Raw genomic sequence first — 13,231 nt, forward strand, 5'->3', positions numbered from 1 at the left:
GGGGCAGCAGAGGGGAGGAGTTGATGGAGGCAGGAAGGGAGGTGTTTCTTCCCAAGCACAATAACTATAATCACGGGAAGACTGAAATTACTAGTCCTGTTGTTTGTCTAGCCTTCTCGAACTTTTATGGTTATTTCTAAGTGAATCAATTTCTCTGCTTTCACAAACTATATTTTCCCATAGGTGGAGAGAGGGTCTCTAAAAGAGGAAAAGAAAAGAAGGCTCCTAGTTCCCAAGGCCTTCCACCTATTGCAGTGTGAAATGACAAATAATCACAAACTAGATCACAAACCAGAAAGTCCTTGAGGACACAGTCTTGCTGTGGAATTCAGAGTTCTTGGAAAGTTCCAGAGGACTTTTCTCAGCCCTCAGTTTTTCCTTCGAAATCCTTTTTAAGGGGTGCCTGGGTGGCTCAGTGGGCTAAGCCTCTGCCTTCGGCTCAGGTCATGATCTCAGGGTCCTGGAATCAAGCCCCGTGTCGGGCTCTCTGCTCAGCGGGAAGCCTGCTTCCCCCACTTTCTCTGCCTGCCTCTCTGCCTACTTGTGATCTCTGTCAAATAAATAAAAAATATTTTTTAAAAAATCCTTTTTAAGGTGTCAGCATAAGATGGATAAATCTGTCCAGGTTGTAGTTGCAAGAAGGTCTCCAGGCAAGTGCTATTACATTCAACACCCCCCACTTGGAACTCTGGACTAGCAGAAATTACCTCTAAAATGAGGAAACTGGGGTAGAGCCTGCCTGGCTCAGTTAGTGGAGCATTCAACTCTTAATCTCAGGGTCCTGGACTTGAGCCCCACTTTAGGCTAGAGCTTATTTTAAAAAAATAAAAAAGAAGGGGGCTGGGGGATGGGTGAACCTGGTAGTGGGTGGAGCACTGGGTGTTGTACATAAACAATGAATCTTGGAACACTGCATCAAAAACTAATGGTGTATTTTATGGTGACTAATAATAAATAAAATTTTTAAAAATAAATAAAAATTTTAAAAAATTAAAAAATAAAAAATAGGGGCACCCAGGTAGCTCAGTTGGTTAAGCATCTGCCTTCGGCTCAGGTCCTGATCCCAGGATCCTGGGATAGAGCCCTGCCTTGGGGCTCCCTGCCCACTGAAAAGCCTGCTTCTCTCTCTTCCTCTGCCCCTCCCCCCCCCGCCCCCGCTTGTGTTCCCTCTCTCTCTTTCTCTCTGACTCTCTCCCTCTCTCTTATGAATAAATGAAATCTTCAAATTAATTAAAATAAAATGAGGAGGCAGAATATATGTCTGAAGCAAGAATCCCAGTACATAAGGCTGTTTTTAATGGGTCCAAGGAATATCGGTCATATTTGTATTAAGGGCTATTTTTTTCTCCACTTCCTTCTGACTTGGGTTAAGGGAAACAAGAGGCTCATCGCCCACCTCAGCATACTTTTTACACATAGAGCTGAAGTTCACTCTGGGAGTAAAAGATTTTGTTTTTTTTTTAAGATTTTACTTATTTATTTGACAGAGATCACAAGTAGGCAGAGGCAGGCAGAGAGAGAGGGAAGCAGGCTCCCTGCTAGGCAGAGAGCCCGATGCAGGGCTCGATCCCAGGACCCTGGGATCATGACCTGAGCCCAAGGCAGAGGCTTAACCCACTGAGCCACCCAGGCACCCCAAAGATATATTTTTTTTTAAGACTTGATTTATTTATTTGTCAGAGAGAGAGCAGGAGCAGGGGAGAGGGACAGAGGGAGAAGCAGAGCCTGGCTGAACAGGAAGCCTGAATCCAGACTCGATCCCAGGACCCTGGGATTATGACCTGAGTCAAAGGCAGATGCTTAACCCACTGAGCCACCCAGGCATCCCAAAAGATATATTTTTAAAATAGCAAGTTGGGGCGCCTGGGTGGCTCAGTGGGTTAAGCCGCTGCCTTCGGCTCAGGTCATGATCTCGGGGTCCTGGGATCGAGTCCCGCATCGGGCTCTCTGCTCAGCAGGGAGCCTGCTTCCCTCTCTCTCTCTCTCTGCCTGCCTCTCCATCTACTTGTGATCTCTCTCTGTCAAATAAATAAATAAAATCTTTAAAAAATAAAATAAAATAAAATAGCAAGTTGGGGGCACCTGGGTGGCTCAGTGGGTTAAAGCCTCTGCCTTCAGCTCGGGTCATGATCCAGGGTCCTGGGATCAAGCCCCACATGCTTGTGCCTCTGCTCAGCACGGGCCCTGCTTCCTCCTCTCTCTCTGCCTGCCTCTCTGCCTACCTGTGATCTCTGTCTGTCAAATAAATAAAATCTTCAAAAAAAAAAAAAATAGCAGGTTGGATTTTCCCTCCGATTACAGACACATGCAGACTCACTATAGAATATTTGCTAAATACAAAGAAAATTAAAATCACCCATAGAGTCCCATCTTCCAGATGTCACATAGTTAACATTTGACAATCTGTAGAGTGATCCAGGAAGTCTTCATTGTCCTTGGGGAGAAGAGTCAAGTACATACAAGGGGACTTCTTTTCTCTGGAGTGAGTAAGCACCCAGTGAGACTTGCCAGCAAGAAACCTGAATTCTGGTCCCCCACTCCACCCCCACTCCCTCACTTGAGTCTCTTAAATAAATAGATGAGAAAGACATAGATTAAAATTTTAGGAAACATCAGACAAACCCAAAGCCCATTTCCAAAAATCTTAAATAGATTTCGTTGGGGATAACATCGCAAATTCATTCTAGTTTAGGAATTGATTTTGACACACTAACAGTCATGCTGGGAAAGGAATGGAGGTGAGAAGAAGCTATTTCTTCTAAATGCCAATTCATTTGTGTATATGATTTGGGGGGAAGATCCCAATGATCTAAAACATCACTCCTGAAATCCACCATCTTTAAGAACTCAGTGAAATTCAGCCAACACTTACTGCCTAGGAAGTGATGGGTCCTGTGCTAGGCCCAGGGTGAAGGTTCTAAGCTAAGATTAACATAGATCGGGCATAGTACTTGCCCTCAAGATGAGCAGTCTATAAGGGAGGCAGGCCTGGGAGGCATAAACCATGTGCTAGTGAAATCTACATACATACAAAGTACAGTAATGGCAAAGAGAAAAGAACAGTTAGGTCTGGAGGTTATTTAGGCAAAGCCGTCCTGAAGGATTCTGCCAAGGGGAAAGTAATCTCGACAGATGCTTGGCTTGGAGGTTAACTCTCCGATTCAGATAAACAGTGAAAAATGATTTATTTGTTTTGTCTCAACCAAATCTGGCCTACTCCTGAGACCACAATCACAGAACAGACCTAGTTCAAAGGAAAGCTTGGTCCAGAAGGATTATTGAGGGGTGCCTGGGTGGCTCAGTGGTTTAAGCCTCCACCTTCAGCTCAGGTCATGATCTCAGGGTCCTGGGATCAAGCCCCGCATCAGGCTCTCTGCTCAGCAAGGAGTCTGCTTCCCTCCCTTTCTCTGCCTGCCTCTCTGCCTACTTGCGATCTCTCTGTCAAATAAATAAGTAAAATTTTTTAAAAATAAGAGGATTATTGAAACAGTCCCTTTAGGTCACAAGCATGTGTGGTCTCTTTTAAATAAAAATAATGAGTCCTGGGGCACCTGAGTGGTGGCTCAGTTGGTTAAGCATCTGCCTTGGGCTCAGGTCATGACCTCTGCTCAGCACAGAGTCTGCTTCTTCCTCTCCCTCTGTGTTCTCTTTCTTAAATAAATAAATAAAACATCTTTAAAAAAAGAAGAAGAAGAAGAAGAAGAAGACCATCTTTTGGCTAACCCCTACCCCTCCTGAAACTCCCCGTAAGAGCACTGACAGTAAGAGGGCTAAGTATGTCTTTAGGCACTTGTTGGAGGTGGGTAAAGGTGAATGCTCTCTGGCTGGTCTCAAGCAAGTCATATTCTTGTGTGCCTGGGCCTTCAGAGTTAAAGTTTTGAGCTACTACAGCTCATGCCCCGCTCCCCATCCCCCATGTATCATTCCCTGTTTCATTTGGCCACCTTCGACTCTGATGTTATGTGAGATGTCTCTGAAATCTGGCTGGGGTGGCAGCCCTCACCTCAGAGCCAGCTGCTGTCTACCATCCGCTTCTGCCACCAAGTCCCCAGGCTCGGCTTGCAAAGCTAAGCCTCTAGGCCTCCCAGGGCCTGACCCCCCAGCACAGACAACTTGATGTACCTGCTCCCTAGGTTGGTATGTGGGGTCTTCAGGGAAGCATCTTCCTGAGCCCCAGATGCGGTACGACACCGCCAAGGGTATGCTCCCGGACCCCAAGAACACCCACATCGTGGTGAGCTGGATGATCGCGCAGACCGTGACGGCTGTGGCGGGCGTGGTCTCCTCCCCATTTGACACCGTGCGACGGCGCATGATGATGCAGTCGGGGCGCAAAGGAGCGGACATCATGTACAAGGGGACCGTCGATTGCTGGCGGAAGATCTTCAAAGACGAAGGGGGCAAGACCTTCTTCAAGGGCGCGTGGTCCAACGTCCTGAGGGGTATTGGGGGCGCGTTCGTGCTGGTCCTGTATGACGAGCTGAAGAAGGTCATCTAGACGTTCCTCCTCCAGACGCGGGGACCAAGGGAATCCTGTAGAATACTTTTAACTGTTATGGACCATTGATCTTCGAGAAATTCCAGTGTCCTTGTCCCGGCCAGATCACGCGTAGAGGCTTGGGGAAGGTTCCAAAGGGGGCTCATTGTGATCTATCATTGGCACCAGATTCCATGTACTGATTATGGGGGGGAGGGGAATCACGAGGTTTTGTGGGTCCACAGGCCAGCAGCTCCCTGGCACAGACCTTAGAGTCCAGGTGCTTGTGGGACCCGAGGTGTGTTTAAGTATTTATTTAAGAAAAAAAAAATCATGTCTACCTTTGTACTTAAGCACAAGGGTAGAGTCCTTAGTGGTACTTTCCACTTATTCAACACCCCTCTTACTCTCTAAAACAAAGTGTGGACTTCCAAAAATAAGGATGAACATCTGATAGTTTTATGGTCTTCATACCTGTTCTCCTTTCCTCTATCCTACTGATGTTCCAGTCTGAATAAGTGAGGCCGTTTCCCATTGTTGTTTCTCCATCTCAACTTCAGACTCCTGGTTAAATCTTATCAGTGATCAGTGATTTTCTCTACACTTTGGGTGACCTGCTGGCAAGGCCACTAATATGCTGGAAAGGGGGGTGGGTAGAGAGGGGGCCAGAATACTGTGGGTAAGGGGCAAAAATTTTGTCTGGTTTGCCAGGTTAATGTCTTGGTGTATATGCTTCAACTGATTTCAGATCTTTCCCTTAGCATTCCATTGGCATCTGTCACTCTCCCTCCCTGCCTCCCCATCCCCATGTTACTTAAGGTAATAGCCATGGTTAGGGGTGTGAGAAATATTTGAAAGACTCAATGGACAGAACTTGCTAGATGTAGAGGGTGACAGAAAGGGACTCACAGGTTTCTGGCTTGGCAAGTGAGTAAATGGTACCACCAATCAAGAGAACTAATTCAGGAAGAAAGTTTGCTTTTTTTTTTTTTTTAAGACTTTATTTATTTATTTGACAGAGAGAGAGAGAGAGATCACAAGTAGGCAGAGGCAGGCAGAGGGAGAGGGGGAAATAGGCTCCCTGCTGAGCAGAGAGCCCAATGCGGGTCTCCATCCCAGGACGCTGAGATCTTGACCCAAGCTGAAGGCAGAGGCTTAACCCACTGAGCCACTCAGGTACTCTGGAAGGTCGCTTTTTAAAAATAAAATAAGTTTGGGGGCGCCCGGGTGGTGCAGTCCATTAAGCGCCCAACTCTTGGTTTCAGCTCGGGTCCCTGTCTCAGGGTGGTGAGATCAGGCTCTCCATTCAGTGCAGAGTCTGCTTAAGACTCTCTCTCCCTCTGCCCCCACCTGCTTGTGCTTGCTGAGTCTCTAAAATAAGTAAATAAATCTTTAAAATAAAATAAGTTCGCTTTGAACACTTTTGGTCTGAGGAGCTTCTGGGGTGGATCACAAAGAAAGATAACAGGTGGATAAACCATTCGAAGTCATTTGTCTATGAATGTAGGTAAGGCTTATCTGTGGATGATACTGCTAGGATGAATCATTTTATGAAACACATGGTCCAATTTCACCCCTTATATTTTTTAATTTTTAAGACTTTTTTTTTTTTAAGTAGTCTCTGCACCCAACATGGGGCTTGAACTCATAACCCTGCGATCCGGAGTCCCACGCTCTACTGACTGAGCCAGCCAGGCACCCCCTTAGCCTTTATATTTTGTTTAATCAACTAATTTCTAACAAATAGCTAGATGAAATCAGCAACCCCAAGGGAATGGGTATTTTATTGGGGAAGGGAAAGAAGCCTGAACTAATTTTGGAGTTTATGTCATCGTTTCTTAGGAAGGCAGATCTGGAGGAAAAAAAGTTAGGTTAAGAAAGAATGTTAGTGGGGTGCCTGGGTGGCTCAGTGGGTTAAAGCCTCTGCCTTCGGCTCAGGTCATGATCCCAGGGTCCTGGGATTGAGCCCCACATCGGGCTCTCTGCTTAGCAGGGAGCCTGCTTCCTCCTCTCTCTCTCTCCGCCTGCCTCTCTGCCTACTTGTGATCTCTGTCTGTCAAATAAATAAAATCTTTATTATAAAAAAAAGAAAGAAAGAAAGAATGATAGTGAGGCACCTTGGATGGGTCAGTCGCTTGAGAGTCCAACTTTTGGTGTCTGCTCAGGTCATGATCTTGGGGTCCTGAGATCAAGCCCTTCACCCAGCAGGGAGTCTGCTTCAGGATTTTCTCTCCCTCTGCTCCCCCGACTCCTCTCTCTCTCTCTCTCTCTCTCTCTTTTTTTTAAGATTTTATTTATTTATTTGACAGAGATCACAAGTAGGCAGAGAGGCAGACAGAGGGAGAGGGGGAAGCAGGCTCCCTGATGAGCAGAGAGCCCGATGCGGGGCTCGATCCCAGGACCCCGAGACCATGATCTGAGCCGAAGGCAGAGGCTTAACCCACTGAGCCACCCAGGCGCCCCTCGACTCCTCTCTCTTAAAAAAAAAAAAAAAGAAAAAGAAAAAGAAAGAAAAGATGTTTAATGTCTTTCTCCTCCCATTTTATAGCCAATGAAACTAAGGCCTAACAAGTGAGAAGCTTCAGAGCACCTGCTCTTAATCTTGGGTCCAGAGTTCAAGCTCCACATTGAGTGTGGAGCCTACTTTTAAAAAGAAGAGAGAAGCTTTGATTAGAAAGCTGAATGAGGGCACTGGCCACAGGGATAGGGGGTGAAGAATGGAGATCCCAGAAATGAAACAGAAAAATCCTCAGAAACGAAATAGAAAGATCACCTGAAAACAAAACAACATTACTTTAGGGGCGCCTGGGTGGCTCAGTGGTTTAAAGCCTCTGCCTTTGGCTCAGGTCATAATCCCAGGGTCCTGGAATCGAGCCCCACATTGGGCTCTCTGCTCAACAGGGAGCCTGCTTCCCTTCCTCTCTCTGCCTGCCTCTCTGCCTACTTGTGATCTCTGTCAAGTAAATAAATAAAATCTTAAAAAAAAAAAAAACAAAAACAAGACAACATTACTTTACAATTTCGCCCAGGATGGATCCTGTCCTGATAAGACTTTACTCCCTCTAGAGAAAGCTGGGAACTCGTCCACGTGTTGCCACGTCGCCAGGGCCGTGGCTGACTATTCCAAAGCAACTATGCATATATGCATATATAATCACTGTGCAAACTGTGGTCGTTAACACCAATGTTAACATCAATGTCTATTCCCCCAGTAAAGTAACAAATCCAGCCGTAAGGAAGAGGCCAGTCCACAAACAGAGAACAGGATAGGAACAAACTGAAACACAATCAAGGACTGTTGAGTCGGTTTTCTATTTAAGGTCTACGGCTTATCTAAAATAAAATAGAAAAAGAGGGGCTGGTTGGGAACAGGGTGCAGTATCTGCTCAGAAGGGAAATCATCGCATGCGGGGCCGCTGTGACCTTTGTCACTTTGTTCCTCCACATAGGCATGTATGAAAATGACTCACCCCTCACACTGGCTACTTATTTTTAGTAAGTGCAGCAGAGCCAGTCAAACACCTAAGCATAGCACCGCTGCCCATCAGCCTCACACACGAGAAGCAGAGAACAGATACCCACTTGTTCATTTCAGTTTGATCTGCGTGACTCAAGGGGCACCAGAGAGTCCGCCTCTTTCAAGGTAGATATTTGCTCTTGCCTTCTGCCTCGGTGTTGGGAACTCCCCGCAGAGATTTACTCCTCTGGACGTGAGATCTGAGCAGGAGGAGGTCCCTTCGCTAGCAATGGAATCCAGTTCCTTCCTTTTACAACTGAGGAATCACCCACGGTCACCTCTGGCTGCAACGAAGCTCCTATCAAGAACACTGGACTCAGCTTAGTGCCCTCTTTCCCCCTCTGTTTTTTTTTTTCAAATTCTGAAGTCAGAAGCCAAATAATATATATCTGCTATGAGATCATAAATCTGGAAGAAGAGGACATATTCTGGCCTGTGTCTCATTCTACTATTATATAAATGTTGCATATAGGGGTGCCTGGGTGGCTCAGTGGGTTAAAGCCTCTGCCTTCAGCTCAGGTCATGGTCCCAGGGTCCTGGGATCGAGCCCTGCATCGGGCTCTCTGCTCAGCAGGGAGCCTGCTTCCACCTCTCTCTCTGCCTATTTGTGATCTCTGTCCATCAAATAAATAAATAAAATCTTATAAAAAAATGTTGCATATAAGGAGTTAACATTTATTTTTACTATCAAATTAGCAGAAACCAAGACTCAGAGAAATATATTCTTTACTGTTTTGTAAAAATGTTAAAAACTCAAAATCTTGGCCAAGCACAAGACAATAAACACCAGTGACTGCGAGTATACAAGGGGTTTGGAATTAACTCCCGGGGTCTGAATTATGCTTCTGCCACTTACTGGCAGCACTGCCTTAGACAAGTTACTCTCTTGTACCAGTTTCCTCTTCTGTAAAATGAGGTTGAGCATAAGAGTACCCATTTCCTAGAGTTGTTGTGAAGGTTCAATGAGACAATACACATAAAACACTTTGAATAGTGGCTGGCACATATGTATTCAGTAAATGTAAGCTACATTATTAATTCCTGTCAAATTATTAGCAAGGTGCCAAGCCCAGCTCCATCTCCTATGGGTATCTCCTCTTACTAGGAGTCACTCTTTCTGTCTCTCTCTCTTTTTTTTAAGACTTTATTTGACAAAGAGAGCATGCGAGAGAGCACAAGCAGAGGGAGAGGCCGGCAGAGGGAGAGGGAGAAGCAGACTCTCTGCTGAACAGGAAGCCAGATGCGAACTCAATCCTAGGATCCTGGGACCTTGACTTGAGCCTAAGGGAGATGCTTCACTGACTGAGCCACCCAGGAGTCCTCTAGGAGTCACTGTTTCAAAATCACAGCCTGTGTGTCTGTAGCAGTGTCTCCTTTCTCCTGGAAGGATTTCTGCAGGATGAAATCACCCCTTGAAAACTATAGACACCAGGTATATTCAGGGGGTAAGTGGCCCAGCTGGAGATGGGACTTAAAGTCTTGACACAAGAATGTTTGAAGTAATTGAACCTGATGACCTTACTGAAGACAGCCTCTGAGATTACAGAGCTGGCTTCCAAAAGCGTGTACCCTACGGGAGGACTAGAGACAGGATTATAACCGAAGGGATGAGGGTTGCAGAGTTCTCATCCGGGGAATCGAAGAATGAATCTCAGGGACACAACAGGGTAGAGTGATAGTTTGTTAAGTGAAGGTGAGAAGAGATAGAAAGCTCTCTAGAGTGAGAGTCGTTCTGCATGGGTTACCACTGAGGGCTTTATGGTTGGTCTTTTACAGAAAACTGACCCAGGAACTTAAATCTTCTTCTTCTTTTTTTTTTTTTTTAAAGATTTTTATTTATTTATTTATTTGACAGACAGAGATCACAGGCAGGCAGAGAGGCAGGCAGAGAGAGGAAGGGAAGCAGGCTCCCTGCTGAGCAGAGAGCCTGATGTGGGGCTCGATCCCAGGACCCTGAGATCATGACCTGAGCCGAAGGCAGAGGCCTTAACCCACTGAGCCACCCAGGCGCCCCTTCTTCTTTTTTTTTAGATTTTATTTTTATTTATTTGACAGAGAGAGAGCACAAGCAGGGGGAGCAGCAGGCAGAGGGAGAAGCAGACTTCCTGCTGAGCAAGGAGCCGCATGAGGGCCTAGATCCCTGGACCCTGGGATCGTGACCTGAGCCAAAACCAAAAGTCAGACTGAGTCAGGTCCAGCAGACTGAGTCACCCAGGTCCCCCTTTTTCTTTTTTTAAATCAGTGGGAGTTGTCCAAAAATGGTTGGGAGTGGGCAGCAGGCAGGGGGTGGGGGGAGGTAGTGGGGACCCCCTGGCCAGCTCCGTCAGCAGAGCAAGTGACTCTTGATCTCAGGGTTGAGTTGGAGCCCCCCACTTTGGGTGTAGAGATTAAATAAATACATCTTTTTTTTTTTTAAGATTTATTTGTTTGTTTGAAAGATTCAAAGAGAATGAGATAGTGAAAGAGCACAAGCAGCAGAGGGAGAGGGAGAAGCAGGCTCCCCGCTGAGCAAGGAGCCCAATGCAGGACTCATGTGGGATCAGGACCTGAGCTGAAGGCAGACACTTAACCAACTGAGTTACCCAGGAGCCTCTCAAATAAATAAATAAAATCTTTTTTTAAAAAGATTTTATTTATTTATTTTTATTTTTTAAAGATTTATTTATTTATTTGACAGATCACAAGTAGGCAGAGAGGCAGGCAGAGAGAGAAAGGGAAGCAGGCTACCTGCTGAGCAGAGAGCCCAATTCGAGGCTCGATCCCAGCACCCTGAGATCACGACCTGAGCCAAAGGCAGAGGCTTTAACCCACTGAGCCACCCAAGCGCCCCAAGATCTTATTTATTTATCTGACAGAGAGAGATACATGGAGAGAGGGAACACAAGCAGGGGGAGTGGGAGAAGGAGAAGCAGGCTTCCTGTGGAGCAAGGTGCCCAATGCGGGTCTTGATCCCAGGACCCCAGGATCATGACCTGAACCGAAGGCAGATGCTTAACGACTGAGCCACCCAGGTGCCCCCAAATAAATAAATCTTTAAAAAAAATCATAAACATATGTAAAAAATCATTTATAAAAAAATCATAAACATATAAAGGCTGTGAATGTGCCGTCCCCAAAAGAACGCCTCTTGGGCATATGGATTATTTTGAGCTAAAGGCTATTAAGAACTGGTAGACATTGGGGTGCCTGGGTGGCTCAGTGGGTTAAGCCTCTGTCTTCTGCTCAGGGTCCTAGGATCGAGCCCCACATCCGGCTCTCTACTCAGCAGGGAGCCTGCTTCCCCCTTTGTCTCTGCCTGCCTCTCTACCTACTTGTGATCTCTCTCTCTCTGTCAAATAAATAAATAAAATCTTAAAAAAAAAAAAAAAAACTGGTAGACACAGGAATAGCTCAAATACAAAGTGCGGAGCGCCTGGGTGGCTCAGTGGGTTAAAGCCTCTGCCTTCGGCTCAGGTCATGATCCCAGGGTTCTGGGATGAAGCCCCGCATCGGGCTCTCTGCTCAGCGAGAAGCCTGCTTCCTCCTCTCTCTCTCTGCCTGCCTCTCTGCCTACTTGTGATCTGTCAAATAAATAAATAAATAAAATCTTTAAAAAAAAAAAAAAAAAAACAAATACAAAGTGCAAGATTTCCTGTTGTAAAGGAAACTTCCATTTATAAAAGAAATTTCCATTTGTAAAAAGTGTATCTCTCCTTCTTACAGGAAAGAGGAGGACTTTTGACAGCTCCTATTATTGGAGAAAGTTCCCACTTAAATCTGCATAACGAGCCTTCCTAAAAAACAAATATTCTCAAAACTCTTCCTGGTTACCTTCCCATAGCTTGCCCCCCTACCCAGAAGCCCCAGCCCCCTCTTTGTTTGTTTAGCCTTAGATGGGCTATGAGCCCCAATTTTTTTTTTTTTAAGATTTTCTTTATTTATTTGACAGACAGAGATCACAAGTAGGCAGAGAGGCAGGCAGAGAGAGACGGAGAAGCAGGCTCCCTGCTGAGCAGAGAGCCCGGATGCGATGCTGCGGGGCTCATCCCAGGACCCTGGGATCATGACCTGAGCCAAAGGCAGAGGCTTTAACCCACTGAGCCACCCAGGCACCCGAGGATGCAATTCTTGAACTCAGGGGCATGAGTTCAAGCCCCACACTGGGGGTAGAATTTACTTAATTAAAAAAAAAAACTATATATATATATATGTATATATATATAGTTTATATAAAGAGAGCTTATATATATTTATATAGTTTATATATATGTCTATATAGTTTATTTATATATATGTACACACACATATATAAATATGTGTATATATATAGTTTATCTATTTTTTTTAAAGATTTTATTTATTTATTTGACAGACAGAGATCACAAGTAGGCAGAGAGGCAGGCAGAGAGAGAGGGGGAAGCAGGCTCCCCACTGAGCAGAGAGCTCGATGTGGGGCTTGATCCCAGGACCCTGGGATCATGACCTGAGCCAAAGGCAGAGGCTTTAACCCACTGAGCCACCCAGGTGCCCCAATAGTTTATCTATTTTTAAGTAATCTCTTCTACCAACATGGGGCTCGAACCCACAACCCCGAGATCAGGAGTCCCACATTCCACCAACTGAGCCAGCCAGGTGCCCCATACTAATGCTCAATCTGATCAGCAAGTAAGTGAGCTGTGGAAGAGGGAGACCCGTTTCTACCAGAGAGCACTGGTGCCCCTTCCCAGAGGGGGCACTTTTTATCTGATCAGTATTAAACTCTCTTAAGGAGACAGTGAGCCAGGGGAGGCTCCTTGACCTGCCTTCAGGAGAACTGGTTCACCTTGCTTTGATCCCTTCAGTGTTTCTCCTGTCTCACTTTCTTTACTCCACTCCAGAGAGAAAATGTCTCTTGGGCTTAATAACTTCAGTTTCAAGTTCAGGAAGTTTAGGAGGTCTTTCCAGAGCACTCTCTGCTGAGTAGGTCCTGGAAAATGACTAGATGCAAAACAAAACAAAACAAGACACAGGGATAAGGGAGACAACATTCAAGTTACAAGGCATGCCAGTGAAAGGACAGGGTCATCTGGCAGGAGATAAAATACTCCAAAGAACAAGCACTGGATTAAACTATAATTTGTGATTTGGAGGTAGAAGGTTAAAGTCCAAGGTACAGGCTAACAGCTGGGATCGGGACTGGGAAAGGAAAAGACAAGATTGCAGCATACGATGTGGGGATGAGAAGAAAGCAAAAGACCTTTCCTGCTTACAGAATGCCG

At 45.7% G+C, this 13,231-nt stretch overlaps 1 protein-coding gene and 1 non-coding gene across 2 annotated transcripts; one reads left to right on the forward strand and one right to left on the reverse strand.

Moving 5' to 3' along the window:
- Positions 1-4,177: 4,177 nt before the first annotated feature.
- Positions 4,178-4,797, forward strand: LOC125086679 (ADP/ATP translocase 3-like). Its single transcript, XM_047706023.1, has one exon. It carries the CDS (start codon positions 4,178-4,180, stop codon positions 4,496-4,498), a length of 321 nt encoding a protein of 106 aa, XP_047561979.1. The 3' UTR covers positions 4,499-4,797.
- Positions 4,798-6,101: 1,304 nt separating this feature from the next.
- Positions 6,102-6,174, reverse strand: TRNAR-CCG (transfer RNA arginine (anticodon CCG)). The gene has a single exon. It is a non-coding gene; the product is annotated as a tRNA-Arg (tRNA).
- Positions 6,175-13,231: the final 7,057 nt, after the last annotated feature.

Source organism: Lutra lutra, chromosome 16, assembly GCF_902655055.1.
Source record: "Lutra lutra chromosome 16, mLutLut1.2, whole genome shotgun sequence".
Taxonomy (NCBI): domain Eukaryota; kingdom Metazoa; phylum Chordata; class Mammalia; order Carnivora; family Mustelidae; genus Lutra; species Lutra lutra.

Coding starts and splice junctions, on each gene's coding strand:
- LOC125086679 (XM_047706023.1), top strand. CDS start 4,178: ATGCGGTACGACACCGCCAAGGGTATGCTCCCGGACCCCAAGAACACC.